Source organism: Carcharodon carcharias, chromosome 7, assembly GCF_017639515.1.
Source record: "Carcharodon carcharias isolate sCarCar2 chromosome 7, sCarCar2.pri, whole genome shotgun sequence".
Taxonomy (NCBI): Eukaryota; Metazoa; Chordata; class Chondrichthyes; order Lamniformes; family Lamnidae; genus Carcharodon; species Carcharodon carcharias.
Genome location: NC_054473.1, coordinates 165,797,126 through 165,818,974, shown reverse-complemented (window position 1 = coordinate 165,818,974; position 21,849 = coordinate 165,797,126). Strand labels below are relative to the sequence as shown.

Below are 21,849 nucleotides of genomic sequence, written 5' to 3'. Positions count from 1 at the left end.
GCTCCAATCTGACTTGTGTGAGCTTCATTCTTGGCCTAATTTCTGCACATTAAAATTTAAAGAGAAAGAAATGGGATTGTGTTATGTATTCCTGATATTCTATCTTCCCCATCCCAATCTTTTTCCACCTGTGAGACACTAGGAAGTTTTCAAATAGTGGTCTCAGAATCAGTTACCCAAACCAGGAAGGTGGTAATTACTATGATATAACTTATTTGTATTTGAGACTTCTGATAAACTTCTGCATAACAAACTTCCACTTAAACTAAACCTTGAGAATCCAAAGTAGATTATGGTACTGCTATACCAAATTGTTTGAAGAATAGGAAACAAAAATTGTTAGTGAAATGTCTTTTCTTTGAGAAGAGTGGAATAGAGGTCAGTCAGTATTTGGACTACTATTGCTTCTCATTTTTATTTGCAAACAAATAGCAAAATAAATGTAATATTATTGCCCACAATATTGCACAATGGGTGACATAATGAGACACAAGTATAGAAGGAACGGAACAATCAGAGGGACCTAGGAGTCATTGTGTTCTTGTCAATGTCTAGACAATAGGGTGGGGTAATTAATAAAAGCTAGTAAAATACTGGCCTCTATCACCAGAATAATAGTTTATTCTGTGCATATACAGTGAGTATACACACTACACTGATCAAACTACATTTTAGAGTATTCAGTTGAGTTCGACCAAAAAGATGTGAAAATACTGGCGCAAATGCAGAGAAGAATAAGAACTTTTTCCAAGTCCAAGAGAGGGTGTGCATCAAGGAAAGGTTTAATCTCCAAAATCTAGAGTGAAGTCTGTTCTGAAGGTCTGAAAACCTTTTGGAAATACGATGGACTAAATGTATTGCAAAGTATAATGCAAACTATTTATTTAAATTATAAGTGAAAGTCATGTTTGAATTAATGAAGGGTAACAACTGTTTTGAAGTAGGGCAGCCAAGGCCTTCATAATGTAGTTGGATGCGAAGCTGGCAGAGTTCAAGAACTCAGTCTCAGATTTTCCACTGGGTTAATAATAGATATAATTTTGGAATTGGAATTAGTGATTGGTATTTTGTTTGAGTTTTAGGGTTATGGTCCAGTACGTTGAATAAAGTGGGAAAGAAATACAGATCATAGAATGCAAAAAAAAAGTCAGAGGCCATATGTTTACATGTATTGGGGAATTGTGTTAAACATTTTATTTTGTAGTACTTGAGCTTTGATTACTTATTTTAAACACTCTGCAGATAAACGCTCCCAGACGCATCAAGATGATATGGAAAACAAAAAATTATCAGCTCCTACAATTCTAGTTACATCTCCGTCGTCCACGACTAATGAGATAAATGCTTCAACTGCAGGGTTTTCTGATCAAAGAGGGACCGTTAAAGATTCAGTTCCAAGGGTTCATCAGAAACCAAAATAAGACTGTCAATGTTATTTTAAAAAAACTTGTATTTATAAATTGTGGGAACAAATTAAGTAATTTGAAAATGCATTTCTTTATAAGGATATACAAAAATCAGCATATACCTTCATGTGTTCATGTATAATCTGAAATCGCTAAGAGCATTAACTGTACAATTGAAAGGTACTGAATAGACACTAAAGCTTTGGTACTCACTGTAACTTTCCACCTATTGAAGTGCTGTTGATCAATGAATTGCACTGAACTATCCATCTTTAACAATTTTTAGAATAATTACTTCATCTGGGTAACTACAGCCTCAAAACTTCTAGCTGGAGTATGAGGTTTACAGCAATATCAATTGATACTTTTTCAGGCTTAAATTGGTTTGCATATTTAGTAATACCACTTGAATCCATTTCAGTTATAAGATCAGTCTTGCAATTCATTCACAGTACAGTTGTAATTCTAGCCCAGTCAATAATAATACATTATAATAACACTAAAATGCACTTGACACTAGGGGCTGAATTTTCACGAAGGACCTTTGAAAATGGTGAATGGGACCCTGTTGTGAAAGTCCTGCCCCCATTTTTGACAGAGCTAATTTTTGCTGGCATGGGAAGGGGCAGGGCATTATTCAGACAGGCTGGAACCCTGACTCAGCAGGGCCATTTGAACTTAATATGACTTGTTTGAACTCAACACTTTGGCTGTTGCTAAGGTCTTAACCCAAAATGTGGGAATTATAAATTGATGGAATACAAGTAAACACTCTTGGAGGTTGGGTAAGGAATGTTTAAGTGTCATTATCTGAACTTCTTTTAAGTGCCCTGCTCTTTAAACACTAAAATAAATAGGCTGACGCTGTAAGTGAGAGTCACAAAACCCTCTGCTGGGCTACTCTAATTGACAGAGCATCTAGTGTAGCTTAGAAAAAAAAATCATCTGGTTGTGCCTTTTCCAAAGAGGTGTTTATTGATATTTCCCCATTATGTGGTTATGAATGCATGGCTGAGTTTTAAAAGCTAGAATTATTTCAGGTAGCTTCGAGTTCAGAATTTGATCATTTAAAGAGGCAATTAAAATATTAGTTGTCTGAATAGAAATTTGTATTTTATAAGAGATTAATCACTTGAGATTTAAAACTTTGAATGGATTTCTTGAACAGGAGTTTTTTCGCTATCAAGTGTGTGTGTGAGAGAGAGCTGTATTAGTTTTTCTTTCATCTCCACATGGCTCCTGAAGTCTGCCCATGGTGACTACTGGGTGAGTGGCTGAGGTGGCTTAGGGGTATGAGGGGGCATGGGGGGCCGGTAGCATGAGTTGGTGTGGAGGCAGCATGGGTTATGAGAAGGCATGGGGTGGATGGAGGCATGAGTTGGCATGGAGGGGTTATGGGGATATAAGAGGGCATGGGAGTGGGTGGGAGGTGAAGGGTCATGATGGGTGAGGGTTTGAAGGCCTAACAGTGTCTAAAACAATTTGGGCCTAGTCCCAGAGAAGTGAGGCAAACCTTCTAACTGGCTGACTTTGGCAATTGCCTGCTGCCCTGGACCTGCTTCTGGGGTCAGTGGGCCTGACTCTATCCCACCACACACCCCATCAGCCCTCCTCCTCGCGGAGGGGGGCGGAAAATTTGGTCTAACAGGGCTCTTTCAACAAGGGAGGTCTTTGTTGACATTTTCTCAAAAGCTATTATGTCATTATGAATGTTTGGCTGAATTTCAAAAGCTACAGTTATTTCAGCAGGCAGTTCTGAGTTCAGTTTGATCTGCAATTTAAAGAGGCCCCGAAAAGATCTTAATTGGGGTTCAATCTTGGCTCTTAAGCAAACTATTTTGCCGAGTGTATAAAAAAAAAAACCAGAGTGCGTATAATTCACCTCATTCAGACACCATTTGTGCAGTAACTCAAAAATGCTGTAATTTTAACATATATATTCATTGAAGGAATTGTGAATCAAACTGACCCCTGGAGGCATTCAATATGCTAAAACTTGGTGAAGGCTGCATCTTGCACATAAAAAGAGTAGGTGGAACTTGAGAACAATTGGATCATCATGTGTGGACTGTTAGTAGGTCTTCTGGTGCAGTGGTAGTGTCCCTACCTCTGGGCCAGAAGCTCGGGCTTCAAGTCTCACTTTAGAAAGTGATAGCTATGGAAGGTCCATTCATAACATAACCAAATAGGTTGATAGCAACCAGCAAATCCTCTCAATATTAAGAGGTCTGACAGCATCTGTGGAACTCTGAAGTGTCATATGGACTTGAAATGTTAACTCTGTTTCTCTCTCCACAGATGCTGTCAGACCTGAGTTTTTCCAGCACTTTTTGTTTCTATTTCAGATTTCCAGCATCTGCAGTATTTTGCTTTCAGTCCGTCCTGTTGAAGGGTCATGAGGACTCGAAACGTCAACTCTTTTCTTCTCCCCTGATGCTGCCAGACCTGCTGAGTTTGTCCAGGTAATTCTGTTTTTGCTTTAAATATGCTTGATGGCTAGTGTTGAGTTTCTTGGTCAGCCATACTACAGAAGGTAATGGCAAACCACTTTCCAAGCATAATACTGCACCAATTCAGTGGGAGTCCATGGTTGCCAATGCCCACTTGGGGCATGGTACCTGAAGAGGGAGGAGGAGGACGTCTGTTAGTTATGATGAATCACACACAAAACATTGACCAGTCTCTCTCTCAGATGCTCATTGATTACATTCTTGGGGAGGTACTTAGCTGAGACAAAGCACTTATTTTTTTTTCAGTATGTCATCAAAATATATGCATTAAGCTAGTAGTGTATAAAGCCATATAGTATTTAAATTCGTTATCAATTGCTCCGCATGATAAATGTTAGTTAAAACATTCTAGTGTGGAACAGGTTTGTTGGTGCATTTTTATTTTCAACTTTTACAAGAGTTGGTTCAGCAAATGATTATAAGTCAAGCTAGCATTTTGAACCATTCTTCAGTAGTGGCTCCTGCAGCAGGTCTGAAGGTCGGGCTGCTATCTACCCGCCCATCACTGGGCCAATTGATGCCCTTCAATGGGCAATTATTTCCCACTCAGGGCATCAACCTGCTGTCACTGGGATTTAACCAGCAACAGGAGAGGCCCATGCCACCGAAGTGGCCAGCTGGCAGGTCTACCTGCGTGTACTGCTGGCGGGCAAGGTGTAGTCCCTCGTAATGGGCCCATCAGAGAGCCCTCCAAGATTTCACCTTACAAGCTTTTACTCAGTCAAGGTTGCCCTCCCTCCATTGACCTCTCAAACCCCACCCCCCCACCAACTTGTGCCTTCAGTGTTCTGCCAACTGGACACGGTGAGACCACCATACATTTGCCTAAATTCTGACCCAATTCTGCAAACCTCTGTCCAAAGCATGGAGAGTTGCTGGCCTCTGGCCGGCAGCTCTGAGATGGGATTTGCTATTCTTGAGGGGGCAATAAATCCTGCCTTCAGCCTATTAATGGATAATTGGACTTTTAGCTGGTGTGGGAGGGAGGGGGTCCCTGTTCACATCACCTGTGGTTGATTTAACCAGCAGCCAACATCTCCCATTATTGTCTAAAATCTGGTGTTGGAGGGAAGAAAACTTGACTGATAACCAAAGATCGCTTCTTCCTTCTTGCATATCCGTGTTGGAAAATTAATGAAGCTAACAAAAGGCTCCAAAAAGCTGACAACTGAAGAACAGGCAATGTGATATCTGGGGGGAAGAAAACATAGGCTTCTGACTTAAACTGTAGATGTAACCAACATATTAGAGAATGATGGGGAGAAAAACAGAACTCCATGTCAGGAAAAGAACTGCAAATGTTGAAGGACAAGTGTTTATTTTGAGAGGAGAGAAGAGCTTCTATCCCTTCTACCCCTAAAAATAGTTTGTAACACCCTATTCAGTGCATGTTATAGTATTTCTGAATCTGCAATAAATAGGGGCTTTGTATTTATTCCTTTGAAGAAACATTTGAATTGTATTGAAAATTACTTCTTTTGCCATTTGGATTAATTATTTCTGCTAAAGCTCCTTTTTCTCCCAGTAATCTACTATTTGGAGAAAACATTTTTTTGGTTTGTACCTGTCCTTTTGGGATGATGCTGGTTAGGTCTGTAGGCAATAAATGTAGAACTATACACATGCCTTGCCCACATATGCCACAATTTATGATGGATCAGGGTCATGTTTCATACTCACAACATTTACAAGTAGTGTTTTCTGTTTTTTTAAAAAAACTTTTTCTTGAATTTATAGATTTTTGATGTTACAAAGGAAAACTTCAGGTTTCAGTGTATACTTCAAAAGTATCACACAGGCACACCCCCTCCCCCAATGTGCACACACACATTTTCCCCCCCCACCCCCATTCAGTGCAGCTCAGTATTCCCCTATGGGATACTGTGCCCCTCCAACTACCCACTCTCTCTCTCTCTCTCTCTCTCTCTCTCTCTCTCCTCCAAGCCTCATAGTTAATGTTTGCACTCTTCTCTTCCTCCAGCCCAATTCAAGGAATGTTCATCAATGGTTAAGGGATTCATCTTTAATCCTCTTATTTCAATTCCCCATCAGACAATTAGGTTGGATATTTTAAGATACCCAAGGTTCATAAGATGTCAAAATTTTAGCTTATATTTTACACTTTTAGGTTAGGCTATTTAAAGGTTATTACCAGCTGCATAAACCAAACCAATCACAACAGGGACATAGTTATACTTCAGTCAGTAGCATATAATCTATTTAACTGAAATGCATTAACTGTTTTATTACTGTATAAACGTAACTATAATGAAGTTAACAACATCACAAGGTTAAGCATCAAGAATTAGTGGTTAGGTAGCCCAAATTCTCTGTGCATGTGCAAGTTCCAGAAGCTGCAGTCAGTTTCAGATGTGTAGGAATGGCAAACGCTGACAATTTTGCCATCATATCACTACACAGTCCGAGCCGGGGTAACTTGTCTTTTGCCTTTCCTCTTTCCCTTGCTCTGCTGCTTCTCAAACTGTTCGTCTGAAATATTCTCAGGTTGTGATGAAGTCTTATATTTTCTTTACAGATGCTGTTTGACTACAAGAGCAAGAGTTTCCTTTTCAGATTCCCAACATCTGCAGTATTTTATGTCAGTGCCTTGTCACGTCCTAGATATGTCCCAAAACTCTTTTGAAATGCACTGATTTGGAATGCATTGGAGATGCACACTCCAGAATTTAGAAAAGAGCATAGCATTTTCACTTGTTACATAGCTTTTAATATTTGCATTTAAATGTTAAAATGGAAATGTAATTTAACTTAATGTTTTGTAATTTTAACAAAAAAAGGACAAGTACCACTTATTGAACTGGAATTATTTACTGTAATCCCGTAACCTTTTTATTATTTTTCACAAATTTAATACCATTTTAAGTTATTGTCTCTGCCTCAAATACATGAGTAATAAAGCAATTTGGGTTCTAATGACTTCTGTTTACTAATCCAGGTCAGTATCTCCCAATTAGCTTAAATATCAATTCTCAACAAATATTTCTGGCTCATCTCTCATTTAACAGTTTCTCCAAACTTCTCTTTTTAAACAAAACTTTGTATGTACTTTTACACATTTCATAAAGTATATTATATAACAGTTCAAATTTGGCATTATATGAAGTGCAATACAGTTCAAATTTTCAATACAATACAACATTAAAGTAAGGTTACCTTAATCCCCGCGTGCGTAAGGTTCAAAACAAATCCAGAATTTTATTCCAATATTTATAGTAAATTTTTGGGGTTGTATGGAAGATGTTTATTTGTTTCATAATAGACTATCCCTGATTGATTTCCTATATTTGTTGAAAGGATTACCTATTATAATAAAGGTGTCCGTTCAACTTCTACAAAATGTTGTTTTGAATTATTCTTGAAAGTTTGACCTGAGTCTCTCTTGCTCAGGGGTTAAGGTAACCTTACTTTAATATTTGATGGATCTCCTATTCTTTTTAAACTACTATATCTGTATCACAAGTTTATATTTTGGATCCTCTTAGAAATAAGAAGTAGCTATCTTTTCTCTTTCTGGATTTATATAGTTTTGCAAATTTATGGTTTTCATATAAACACTGAATTGCATGTTTATTATAACAAACTTATTTGTTTTAAAACTTAAATTAACTTAAAGGAACCCAACTCCAATCCCCTTTTGATAGGAGCAATATTTACTGAGGAGTTTTACCTGGATCATTATAATATCTGGGTAAATTACAATCTAATTTACTAATTAGAAAACTAATTAAAAATAAGCCTATTAGGAAGAAGGTAATAATCTCAACTAGTTCTTTTCCTTTGGGTGGAGGCTGTTCAGGCTCAGTGGACCCAGTTACATGTCATTGAGTTTTGATTTCCTCTAGTTGAAGTTCAGGAGAGTTAGTGGGGAAGTAAATCTGACCCAGAATAGCCCTGGGAAGTAAATCTGACCCAGAATAGCCCTGAAATGGGACTAGCATTATAATACACCATATGAGTAGAACTGGAACAAGGAATTATCCACGTATTCCACAAAAAGGAAGGGCCCATCTGAGTACCTGTGGCAACACACTGTATTTGGGGCAAGTGAGTGGAGTTAAAGGGGAAGTTGTTCAATGTGAGAACAAGTTCAGCCAAATAGAGGGGGGTGGCTCTGGATGGAACTGGTTGGGCCATGTTTCAAAAAAGCAGAGCGTCCTTAAACTGTCCTACTGGGGGATGGAAGTGTAGAGAAATTAGACACTGTGGTGAAGAGGGCCAGAAAATTAGAGACTATTAAAGGGACTGAGAGCATTGGAAGTGTCCTGGATGTAGGTGAGAAGAGACAGGACAAGGGGAAGAAAGAGTTGAGACGGGAAGAAATCAGTTCAGTGGGGCAGGAACAAGCTGAAATGTTGGGTCTATCAAGGCAGTCCTGTTTGTGGATCTTTGGGAGGAGGTAGAAGCAGGCTGTTTGGTGTTGAAGGCCATAGAGAAAGATCTCCAGAGATGAGGTTAGTGACAGTCCTGAAGACAATGGCTTGAGGTTTGGTAATGGGGTCATGGTGCAGAGGGAGGTAGGAGTAAGTGTTGGAGAGTTGGCATATGGCCTCTGCTATTTAGAGTTTGATTTGCTAGGTAACAATACCACCCTTGTCAGCAGCTTTGACACCATTAGGGTTGTAGCTAAGAGAACAGAATGCAGTAAGAGGTACTACCGCCATGCTAAATGGGATAGATTTCAAACAGATCTAGCAACTCAAGACTGGGTATCCATAAGGTGCTGTGGGCCATCAGCAGCAGTAGAACTGTACTGGAACACAATCTAACCTCATGGGGGTTAACATTGACCAGAAACTGAACTAACCATATAAATACTGTGGCTACAACAGCAGGTCAGAGGCTAGGAATATTGCGGTGAGTAACCCACCTTCTGACTCCCCAAAGCCTGTCCACCATCTACAAGGCACAAGTCAGGAGTGTCATGGAATACTCCCCATTTGCCTGGATGAGTGCAGCTCCCACAACATTCAAGAAGCTTGACACCATCCAGGACAAAGCAGCCTGCTTGATTGGCACCACTTCCACAAACATTTACTCCCTCCACCACTGACACACGCAGCAGTGTGTACCATCTACAAGGTTTACTGCAGGAATTCATCAAGGCTCCTTCGACAGCACCTTCCAAACCCATGACCACTACCATCTAGAAGGACAAGGGCAGCAGATGGAAGGGAACTTCTAGGTGGTGGTGTTCCCATCTAAGTCACTCACCATCCTGACTTGGAAATATATTGCTGTTCCTTCATTGTCACTGGCTCAAAATCCTGGAACTCCTTTTCTAATAGCACTGTGGGTGTACCCACACCCCATGGACTGCAACAATTCAAGAAGGCAGCTTAGCACCACCTTCTCATGGGCAACTAGGGATGGGCAATAAATGCTGGCCCAGCAAGCAAACCCCACGTCCAAAGAATGAATATAAACAAAAATTCCTGCTGCCTTCACCTCTGAACCCAATCCTTTGGCTGGTCGTCTTCCCTCTGCAATGGAGATGCCTTTACCCCTTTCCAGTGTTCTCCCTTCACCTGGACTCCTCCCTCTGGTTTCTTACCCTCTACAGATCTTTTCATTAAGAACTGTGGACATGACATTGGCTGTCTCAATTTTCTTGCTCCTCTCACTCCCTCTAACTAGTGTGGATGAAGGATTTGACGGGTAGGGCCCTTCTTGCCACCACCTCGCTGCATCTTGGTGCTTGTTTGAAAATTCTGTTGATGAAGCATTCTGCTAATGACTTTGACAGTCCGTTGATAGACGTATGTGGTAGGATCCACCATCTCTTCCTGTAGGGGCCTCAAGGACATTACATGCAGGCCACTGCCTGATGGACCTTTGGTCAAACTTGCTGCAGAAACCTTTCCAGGTGGGGCATGTGTCGCATACAAAAGTCCCAAACTCTATTTGGCTCAGCTTCAATACCTAAATATGTTTTTTTTAACCTTTCCTTCTCTCCGTCAGCCTCTGAAGTGTTTTGAGGTGATTCCTACATTAAGAAGAAGTTAAATAAAGAAACAAATTCCATTTATTTACACACCATTCAGAAGGTCCCAATAACAGAGAAACACTAGACCTTAATCAGTCTGGGGTTGTTTTCCTAGCTTCATTCTGCAAGTAGTCATTTTATGTCAGACAGTATAGTTCCTTGCAAACATTTTTAAAGTGCAGCATATGTTGAGAGAAGAAAAAAATAATGAAATTCAATAGCAAATGCGTGGAAAAAAGGGAATTATGAAATCTAAATTGCAAATTAAGGGGAACCAAAAGAAATAACAGAGATCATTGATGGTATTTCTAGTATTGACAACCATAACACCGAATAAATCTTCAGCAGCAGCAGCAGCCCCCGCCCACCCCTCAGCCACGTGCTCTGTGTGTGTTGGGTTGTCAGGGGCCGAGTTGCTGCTCTCACTCCGGGAGGCGATGGTTGGCCATCATAAGCGGGTAAACCCCGAGGCAGCAGCTACTCGGCCACCGGTTCGCCGAGCGATCCGGGTGGAAGCGGCTCCGGGATCATGGGGGATGCGAATGAGGAACCGGACCAAATCCGATTGAAATGCCTGAAATATGAAGGGAGCTTCACCGTGCCGCCGGAGGATAAGGTTGTAAAGGGTGGTTAAAACCTAACCGGCAGAGCGGTATGAACATCCTCCCCTCACCAAAACCCCATTCACCAAAACTACCCCCTCACCAAAACCCCCTCCCTCAACAAAACCACCCCCTCATCAAAATCCCCTCCCTCACCAAAACCACCCCCTCACCAAAACTACCTCATCAAAATCCCATTCACCTAAACCACCCCCTCAACAAAACTACCCCCTCACCAAAATCCCCTTCACCAAAACTACCTCCTCACCGAAATCCTCCTTCACCAAAACCACCCCCTCATCAAAACTACCTCATCAAAATCCCATTCGCCTAAACTACCCCCTCAACAAAACTACCCCCTTCACCAAAATCCCCTTCACCAAAACTACCTCCTCACCAAAATCCTCCTTCACCAAAACTACCTCCTCACCAAAATCCTCCTTCACCAAAACCATGTCCTCACCAAAATCCTCCTTCACCAAAACTACCTCATCACCAAAATCCCCTTCACCAAAACCACCCCTCACCAAAATCCTCCCTCACCAAAAACTACCTCCTCACCAAAGTCCCCTTCACCAAGCACCCCGTCACCAAAATCCTCCTTCACCAAAACCACCCCCTCATCAAAACTACCTCATCAAAATCCCATTCGCCTAAACTACCCCCTCAACAAAACTACCCCCTTCACCAAAATCCCCTTCACCAAAACTACCTCCTCACCAAAATCCTCCTTCACCAAAACTACCTCCTCACCAAAATCCTCCATCACCAAAACCATGTCCTCACCAAAATCCTCCTTCACCAAAACTACCTCATCACCAAAATCCCCTTCACCAAAACCACCCCTCACCAAAATCCTCCCTCACCAAAAACTACCTCCTCACCAAAGTCCCCTTCACCAAGCACCCCGTCACCAAAATCCCCTTCACCAAAACCACCCCCTGACTAAAACCAACTTCACTAAAACCACCCCCTAATAAATGATTTATACAGTTCCACCAGAACCTCCCTGCTGTTATATTCTATGCTCGACTAATAAAGGAAAGGACTCCATATGCCTTCTTAACCACCTTATTGACCTATTCTTCGGGTATCTGTGGATATTCATTTCAAGGTCCCTCATTCCCTCTACACCTCAGTATCCTCCCATTAACTGTGTATTCCTTTGCCTCTTTTGACCTCCCCAAATACATCACCTCACTTCTCTGGGTTGAACTCCACTTGCCACTTTGCTACCTACTAACCAGTCCATTGATATCTTTCTGTAGTTTTACAGCTCTTCGCTATCAACTACGCAGAAATTTTTTATGTTGTCTGCAGACTTGTTGATCATTCCCCCAACATTTACATCCAGATCATTAGTATTCAGCACAAAAATCAGGAGACCTGGTACTAAGCCCTGCGGAACCCCACTGGAAACAGCCTTCCAGTCGCAAAAACACCCGTCAACCATTACCCTCTGTTTCCTGACACTGAATCAATTTTGGACCTAACTTGTTACAATCCCCTGGATCCCATGTTTTAAATTTTTTTTTGAACCAGTCTGCCAAGTGGCAGCTTGTCAAGTTTTGCTAAAATCCATGTATACCACATCAACTGTAATACCCTCATCAGCTCGACTTGTTACTTCCTCAAAGAGTTCAATCTTTAATCGTTCATGACCTAACCTAACAAATCCATGTTGACCACGCTTGATCTGAGACCGGAACAAAAGTATGTAGGAGCTTGCAGGTTGTTTGTACCTTTTCCAATATTCACCCAACAGGGAGGAGTGGAATTTGCGAGGCTTAAGCTTTACATTCAGTATCCAGTTTAGCACCCATATATTTTGCTACAAATGGCAGTTGTAATATCTTCTCAAATTTTCCTCCATTATTGTTTAGTGGCCTAGGTCACAGTTAGGCATTTTGTGGAATATTTCAGTGTAGAAATGAGAAGCCATCAATAGCTTCTAGAGGAGTTGATCAATTTGAGATACCTGAATAGCTCTTGCTTCATGTGGTTAAATTTGTCTGTTTGCTGCTGAAAGCATCTTTTAAGATGGAAGAAGTTACTTCCAGCCATAATACAAATCCCAGTACTGAAATGCATTGTGTGAAATTAATTGTTGACTTTTTTATTGCAGTTGGGAAGAAGCAGAAGTGTGAAAGAATTTGTAAAATTAAATCGCATTGGTGAAGGGACCTATGGTATTGTGTGTAAGTCCAGTTTAATATTTTATAATTATCTCCAAGGATGGTTTTTATTTATAATTAAATGTTTTTTCTGTTCCTCAGAATTGGTATGGTTCTTGAAATGTTGAGGTCAAATGTTCATGGATGTATTAGGTTTACAGTGGTATTTAACTATATGCATAGGAAGATAATATGACTGTCATTCCTTCAAAGTTTTGGGGACATGGGTGATTTGTTTAAGCGCACACCCCTCTAAGGTTTTTGTTGAGGAGTCACGCATGTGCAGTCATTTACAGAGACCGAATTGTGCGTGGCCTGTGCGGGATCTTTAGGGTTATGGCTGCACAGAGTAGGGAATATTGCTTACGGCTGCACTTGATGATTGGGCATTCAAGTGCATTACAATTCTGAGCTTAGTATTTTTGGTCAATCGAACCCTTACAAATAAAAACAGTAATTTCAGTTGGACATTCTTTATACATTTCCCTTGCATGACTATGATAATTTGCACGTTCCTGCATTACCTGATGATAGCAAAGGTTAAGAGGACAACCTAATTACATTTTTAGTTTCACAATAGCTTAAATTATAACTTTACTAACAAGCTCACTTACCTTTAGGATAACAAGATCCAGCTAACTCTATCTTATCAATTATTTAACTTGTGTTACATATAATTGCTATTCTTTGTTGCTATATATTTATTTCCTCATTGACACTCATTCTGGCAACCTGTCTACTACCATTGTCGTGGGACCACAACTAGACCAAGCACACTAAGCAATTCCAGAAATATATGCCTTTTCTTAATTAAACTATAAGGGGACTTTGAGTTGCACCAATGTCATCGAACGAAAAATCAACAAAAGCATCCCCTTTTCAAAGGGCTAAAACAAAAAAAACTTAGCAAAGACAAAGAAAACTTCTGAATTAAATATTATCTGCACTATTCACTGTGCTCTCCACTCCCTGTGGCACTCACCAGTCGCTGAAGCCCTCCACTATAGCAGTGGACATCACATGCTCTTTCTCTTGGGTCACCTGGACAAGGCTGTGGAAGTATATGTGTCTCTGCCTTGCCATGATATATAAATATTCATCAGGTCGTGCTGTAAACTCTCTCCAGTTTGTAGGAAACAGCTAGCAATAATTGGTCTTAACTATGTGTGTACTGCTTTTACAAATAAAAATTCAAATTAGTAGTTTTGATAGAAACAATTTTTGTCACATTTGAACAAAATTAGAACTAAAATGGTAGTGTCATTCAAATGTGTAGCATTTCTAGTTAGCATTTTAATCTTAGTTAAAATAAATGATGGGGAAAAACAGCTAAAAGTTCATAAGGATGGTTGCTATGTGAATCAATTTGTTCATACTGTTGTAAGTGTTCTAAGGTTGGAATTAAGCACATTGTTGGAGATTTATATATTTGACTTGCATTATATCTGTGCTGGGAATATTCATTGTTGTTACGAGGTATGAACAATAGAGTAAATCCTTCATTAAGGCTTCTGCCCTTCCCATAGCACCAAAACTGCTCTTGTAAAAGTGACCAGCATCATGTGTGACTGTAACTACAACTCACTGTCCCTCCCTGACCTATCTGCTGCCTTTGACATTGTCAACCACTCCACGATCCTCAAATGTCTCTTCACAGTCCACCTTCATAATATCACTTCAAATCGTTTCCTCTCCTATAACAGCATGAGTTTTGGCCTTGGCCTCCTCATTGTTTGCCTGTTACTGTTAATTATGCTGAACTTTGGGCCAGACTTCCATGTATGCTGATGTCACTGAGCTTTATGCTACCACCATTAATCCCAAAGTTGTTACCACTATCTCTAGCCTTAGATCTAGATGAACCAAAACCTCCTCCAACTTTATGTTGGCAGAAACAGAGCTACCTTCTTTGACTTGTATTGATTAAATAGTTATACATGTCTTGTTTCAACATAATTTCTCTCCTTGCCTATTATCTGAAGCTCAACCCAGAGTTATCATTCAACCCTCAGTTTAGCTTCCTCCATCAAATGCAATCTGTCATGAAGACCGCAGTCATTCACTTTTAGACTCTTGCTCATCTTCACCTTAGCTCTCCTTCTTCACGGCTGAAGCACTAATCCACATCTTTATCATCATTCAATTGGTCATCTTCCATTCTCTTCTAATTGACCTTCCGCAAACTACTAGTCACCCAGAATGTTACAGCCCATATCCTCACTCAGACAAAAACGTGAATCCACATCACACTTGTACCTACCAAACCACACTGGTCACTTAGACAACGTCTGAATGAACTGATCACAGAATTCCCATCTTTAATTTTAAAAGCCTCCATGGTTTCACTCTGCACTACTTTCATAATCTCCTCCAGCCCTGTGCCACTATGTACATCTGTCTTCTGACTTTCCTTCCCCTTTCCCTCCACGTGATCACTGGTGGCTGCTTCCTAAGCTGCCTTTCATCAGCCCTCCCTCAGAATTTCCACCTCACCAGTCCCTCACTTGCCTTCAAGGATCTCTTTAGACTCTCTTTCTTCACTGTGTTTCTAACCTCTCCTGATTCTCTTCCCATCACCCTACCCTCTCAATGGGCATCCATTGCTTGTAAATATTTTGAGTTGTCTCTGTATTTGTAATAAGCAATATAGAAATGTTTGTTGTTGAGTTCCTCAACTCTATCTCCTGTGAGTCTGTGAGCAACAAAATTCAAGTAAGATACAATATTTACATTCATATAGTGTATTGCTGGAAAAGGTGACATGTCTAAGCTTTTTCCCTTGCACTCATCAGGACACCACTAGAATACCAATATAAGGGAAAAACAACAATTTATACTGTATGTGAAGAGAGTGCAGAATGGTTAGTAAGTGACATGGCCATGGAGAATGCACCAGTGATGTTGACTGACAGTTAACTGCCAAGCACTGTTTGAAATTTAAATCAGGCAGCCTGACCCTGATTGACCAATTGTTGCCTTCCCCTTATATTGGTACTCTTGTGACGTGCCTGATGAGTGCAATACTCAAGTTCTCTGCTATCAAGTGACTATTCATATAATGCCTTTCACGATCACCAAATGTCTCAAAATGCTTTACAGCCAATGAAGTATTTTAGAAGTGTAGTCACTTGTAATGTTTTTTTTTTGAAAAATCTACTTTATTCATAAAATATCTGGAAGAACATTCCAAACCATTTCAAAATCACCATCACAAAAGTACAATCAGATTCAACTTTTACACATGTATCACAAGGTGCATCAATACAATCAATGAATATTACAATCATTTCAATATGGTCAATTCAGACAAAGGTATTGGAATTATCAACATACATCATGTTGCACTCTGAGGTGCTTCAATACAATTATAATACACTTAGTTTTCCTGCATACATTCATTTTGAGCTGTACAGCCTGAGGGGCTCTCAACAGTTCCCAGTCCCTCAGTGCACTGTGGTAGAACGGTCTTAGACAGCGACCTTTCCCCATTGCGCCTTTGCGGCGGCTGCCCCAAGCTTTAGTGCATCTCTCAACATGTAGTCCTGGACTTTGGAATGTGCCAGTCTGCAACACTCGGTCGGGGACAACTTTTTGCGCTCGAAGACCAACAAGTTCCGGGCAGACCAAAGAGCATCTTTCACCAAGCTGATGATCCTCCAGCTGCAGTTGATGTTTGTCTCGGTGCGTGTCCCTGGGAACAGCCCGTAGAGCACAGAGTCCTGTGTCACAGAACTGCTCGGGATGGACCTCGACAGAAACCACCGCATCTCTCTCCAGACCTTCTTTGCAAAGGCACAATACACAAGACTTGTAATGTAGAAAAGGCAGCAGCCAGTTTGCAGATAAGTTCCTACAACAGCAATGATAAGCTAAAAGATAGTAGTTTCTGCATTAACATTTTGTATTGCTTTAGATCGGGCCCATGATACAAAAAGTGATGAAATTGTTGCCCTTAAGAAAGTTCGCATGGATAAAGAGAGGGATGGTAAGTCAGAAATATCAAAATTAAAACCAATGGCTTGTTTGGTTTGTTGTTATTAAGTAAATTCATTTTTTAAAAACTTGCTAAACCTTTCAGCAATAATGTCTGAAACCAATTGCACACCAAATACATATTTTGAATCAGTATTTGATACGCTTAATTTACCAGTTACTCCAGTAACCTCTAAAAGAAAAATAAGAAAGACTTGCATTTATATAATACCTTGCTTGACCTCAGGACATTCCAAAGAACTTTACAGCCAGACTACATGTAGGTTTTGATTTATGATCACTGTTGCGTTCTAGGAAATGCAGCAGCCAATTTGTGCACAATAAGCTGCAGCAAACAGCTAAGTGATAATGACCAGGTAATCTGTTTTTGTGATGTTGATTGAGGATATACATTGGTCAGGACACCGGGGATAACACCCTACTTTTGTTTCGTATAATGCCATGGCTTCTTTCACATCCACCCTACAGAGCAGGTGGGGCTGTAGTTTAATGCCTCTTCCAAAAGATGGTTTCTCTGACAGTGCAGCACTACTTCAGTACTGCACCGGAGTGTCAGCTGAGATATTTGTGCTCATGTCCCCGGAATGAAGCTTGAACACAGAACCTTCTGGCCCACTGAGCCATGGTTGACACTATGTTCCTGCAGGTACCACAAGGCAGCTTGTTATTTTCAGTGAGAGAAAAAAATGGGGGGACAAGTGATAACAATGTACCCTTGTGTAATTTTAAAATAGATATAATTACTTTTATTTTAAGTTGTGAAAACAATAAGTAAAAATGCTACTAAAGTCTATTCTCTATTTGAGTGTGTATCAAAGTAAAATTGAGATCACATTCTATTTTGACACAAATGCCAAACACACAAAGGGTTATAGTAGTGTCCTTTCAATGATAATTTGTAGCTAAAATGGCTCTCACTTATCCTATTATTTGATTAAGCATTAGCTTTATCGTTAATAATGTCTGTTCACTCATCATCATTGAATGCTAATGTGGATTAAAGAGTAATTATTAAAACGGTTTACTAAACGTCTCCAAGCTTTTACTCTTTGTGGTGTCATGTAGTCTTGGAGGCCACATATAAAATTTGAATCAGTTTTCCTTAACCTCAAGTTGCTGATATTAATAGATCTTGAAGTTCCAATCTCAGCCGATTTTTATTCTTTCATGGAGTGTGAGCCTTGCTGGCTAGGCCAGCATTTATTGCCCATCCCTAATTGCCCTTAAGAAAGTGGTGGTGAACGGCTTTCTTGAACCTCAGCAGACGATGTAGTGAAGGTACACCCATAGTGCTGTTAGAAAGCGAGTTCCAGGACTTTGACCCAGAAACAGTGAAGGAATGGCAATATAGTTCCAAGTCAGGATGGTGTGCGGCTTAGAGGGGAACTTGCAGGTGGTGGTGTTCCCATGCATCTGCTACCCTTGTCCTTCTAGGTAATAGAGTTCATGGGTTTGAAACGTGCTTTCGAAGGAGCCTTGGTGAGTTGCTGCAGTGCATCTTGTAGATGGTACACACTGCTGCCACTGTGCATTGGTGATGGAGGGAATGAATGTTTAAGTTGGTGGATGGGTTGCCAATCTTGTGGACTGCTTTGTCCTGGATGGTGTCCAGCTTGAGTGTCTTGACTGTCATTGGATCTGCACTCATCCAGGCAAGTGGAGAGTACTCCATCACCCTTCTGACTTGTGCCTTGTAGATTGTGGACAGGTTTTGTGGAGTCAGGAGGTGAGTTACTCTCCACAGAATCCCCAGTCTCTGACCTGCTCTTGTAGCAAAAGTTTTTATTCTTTTGAGCAACTAATTAAACTAAATTAAGAAAACGAGGGACAAATTAAAACAGCCCCTCAAAGGGATACTGCAAAAAGAAAAACTAATCTTAAAGGAAACTTACAAACATCAAATCAAAATGTGACTAAAGGGGTCAGTTAAGCCCCCCGAGACCCCACGGTGCCCACTGGGCATGGAAGGCCTCAATCGTGCCAGCGGACACCGCATGCTCCCTCTTCAGGGCTACCTGGCAACGAAAATAGCCACGGAAGAGGGGCAGACGGCCAGGCAGCAACAGTTTTTATATGGCTGGTCCATTTATCCACCAATTAGGCAACAGTACTAAAAGCTGCTCTGTCCAAGCCTCTCAGCCCATTAATTTGAAAAAGAAAATATAGAAAATAAGTATGAGCACAAATGGAGCTGTGTACAATATTTATTTTATAAATCTCTTTGAAGTCTAGTCACTGTTGTAATTTAATAATGTAAGTATAAGCACAAATAGAATTGGTTGCAATAAAATCCAATCTGCTGCATTTTTGGCTTCTGTATTTCTTTTGTTCATCTGCAGGAATTCCTATCAGTAGTTTGAGAGAGATTAATCTGCTCCTTAAACTGCGGCATCCTAATATTGTGGAGCTGAAAGAAGTAGTGGTAGGAAACCACTTAGACAGGTTAGTGGTTTGACTCGTAACACAAACATGTTATTTTTCATCTGCAGCCAGTAAGATTTAACTAATGTTTGAAAGGTTACCTTTGAAAGTTTCCAGGTTAACACGTTGGACTGTGGCCTCTTCCTCTTTTTAAACAAATAGAAAAGATAATTGTGACCTTTTTGAGATTCCCCTACTTAACGTACCATCTTTAACAAAGAGGATAGGCAAACTTTTTTTAATGAGGAATTTGTAGCTGTAAAATACAAATCTAATTATCAATATATTTTAAGAATCTCTCTCTATCCCCTCTCAGAGATGTACAGAATCAGTCTCACAATGCGAGACCTGAGACAGCTTTTCCTTGCCAGCAATAGAAATTATTTATATACATTGCATATTTTAAAAAGTAAAGATAGATTAAAATTTTCTATGACATGAGTGTATGTCGCATTGTAATTCTGTCTCTTTTTTTTGCTTCTTTGTACCTCCTCTATCTACAATGGTCTGGACTTTGCTTTGCTATCCTAGCCCAGTGGTTCTCAAACTGGGGTCCACACAACTTAGGGGTCTATAGAGACTATCCAGGGGTTCCCAAAATAACGTGAGCAGGACCCGTTACTGAGATGGCATGTGTTGATTTCCCCCCTCTGCTTTAGCAGTATAACACAGCTGAGAGCTCACTTACCAGGAAGTTCAGTGTCACGTCCAGTGAGACACTGATCAAGTATCTCACTGGGCGGGCACTGCAGCTGATGCAGCTCTCGAAACTGATACATAACTGAATTAGAGGGGACTTGGACTGACTGAGGATCCTGAAGAGGAGATAAGTGACCCCAGATATACAAAGAATGCATTCTCAGAGCTGTGGTGAGCTGCTTCTTTCAGGGCAAATTTGGTAATGGATGGGATGGACAACTAATGTGTGCTCATAATCAAAATGGTTATTATCCAAAAAGCAGAAAATTTATTTTTAAAATGTATGTATGCTCACAGTTTTCCTGCAACAAATGTTTCTTTTATTCCATTGGTATTTAGTTTCAAGATTATCACAATACTGCCTGTTTTAATTTTTCCTTCCCTATTAAGAGGAAAATGGAGGATCATCTAGATGCAAGTACTGTAACTAGTAAATGTATGAAAAGGCCATACTTTTGTAATGACAAATTATTGCCAGAAAATGTTTATGCTCGATGAGACTTGAATTTCTTTCCTATTGCATCAAATGCATCATTCCTGGTTTGTGCTGATGCTAGTCCAGTGCAGTACTGAGAGAGTATGCCATTATCAGAAGTGCCATCCTTTGGTTGGTGTCAAGGTAATCCCTTATCTACCTGGATGTTAAAAAATTGAGGCCTCTGCACAGGGTTTTAAATACCCTTAGGAAGAATGTATTGTTATACCATTGGCCTGCAGTATCATGTAAGCTCCTACTAAGGTACTACGTGAAGATAAGTGATAGATGAATTTTTCACTTCTTTTTCACATGTTTTCCACAGCATTTTCCTGGTAATGGGATACTGTGAACAGGACCTTGCCAGTCTTCTGGAAAATATGCAGTCACCGTTCTCAGAGGCTCAGGTAAACGTAGAACTCTTAAGTTTTTAACATTTTTATAGTAGTCGTTTGTTTAAAAAAAATTCTAAGTATAGCTTGCTAATTTAACTCCCAAATGAAAGCACCACATTCTCAGTAAATAATAAAAACAGAAAATGCTGGAAAAACTCAGGTCTGGCAGCATCTGTGGAGAGAGAGACACAGAGTTAATGTTTCGAGTCCATACGACTCTTCAGAGCTCTGAAGAAGTCATACAGATTTGAAATGTTAACTCTGTTTCTCTCTCTGCCGTTGTTGCCAGACCTGCTGAGTTTTTCCAGCATTTTCTGTTTTTATTTCAGATTTCCAACATCTGCAGTATTTTGCTTTTGTTCTCACTTTTAGGTCTTTTATATTCTCATAGTTTTATACTGCCTTTTTCAGTCATTATTCCTTTGGCTTTCTAAAATTTAATGCATTAACTATTGGATTCCTTCCCTTTTTCTTAAGGTGAAATGTATAATCCTGCAGCTATTGAAGGGACTGCGATATCTACACGAAAACTTTATTATTCACAGGTGAGAGAATTGAAAAGGTAAGTGTTATTGTTTCCTTTAACACAGACAGTAATGGAAACAGGCTAAAAACAGTAATATTAAACATTTGCTCAATTTAACATACATTAAACTATTATTTTGAAGCTGGGGAGTAGAAAACCAAAGAGCTGCAATAAACCTTTAAAAACCTGATACATCACAAAAGGGAAATTGGTGGATTGTAACTTGAAAACTAAACACATTGGGCAGGAAATTTGTTTGGGGCGGGGGCACTAAATAGGCAGTATTGAATTGGCCACCTATTATACACAGCATTTGACATTTAATTCCATTGACTGTAGTAGAACTGACTATCAGGTGTTGTATATATAGGGTGCCTGATTCAATACTGCCCATTAGTGCCACAGCACAAAATAAATTACTACCTCATTAACTTTCACAAATGGGTTGGCTTGTTTTTATCGTTCAGTTTCCTAAAGTTTGGAACATAATCAAACTTTGATGTGTTGGGATGTGGAGTTTTCCAACCCAAAATTGCTCTTGGTTCTTTGCATTAAGTTCAAACCTTAGTGTTCAGCAACACTTTGTACCTGATGACCTAGCATAAAATAACCTCGCAGCATTTCAGGGTTTTTTTGCCTTGTAT

General features: G+C 40.1%; 1 protein-coding gene across 6 annotated transcripts in view; it reads left to right on the top strand.

Annotated features, from left to right (window-relative positions):
* The window catches only part of cdk10 (cyclin-dependent kinase 10), a 50,217-nt gene that overhangs the window by 11,253 nt on the left and 17,115 nt on the right, over window positions 1-21,849 (top strand). For 2 of the 6 annotated variants that reach the window (XM_041191102.1, XM_041191101.1), the window contains exons 1-6: window positions 10,329-10,536; window positions 12,648-12,720; window positions 16,610-16,681; window positions 19,029-19,131; window positions 20,610-20,691; window positions 21,157-21,224. In XM_041191102.1, the coding sequence (XP_041047036.1) occupies window positions 10,450-10,536; window positions 12,648-12,720; window positions 16,610-16,681; window positions 19,029-19,131; window positions 20,610-20,691; window positions 21,157-21,224 (485 nt within the window). In that variant the 5' untranslated portion in view covers window positions 10,329-10,449. Of the gene's footprint in view, window positions 1-6,452; window positions 6,516-10,328; window positions 10,573-12,647; window positions 12,721-16,609; window positions 16,682-19,028; window positions 19,132-20,609; window positions 20,692-21,156; window positions 21,225-21,849 lie in introns of those variants that run through there. The other 4 variants (XM_041191105.1, XM_041191103.1, XM_041191106.1 and 1 more) reach the window with 4 other exon arrangements.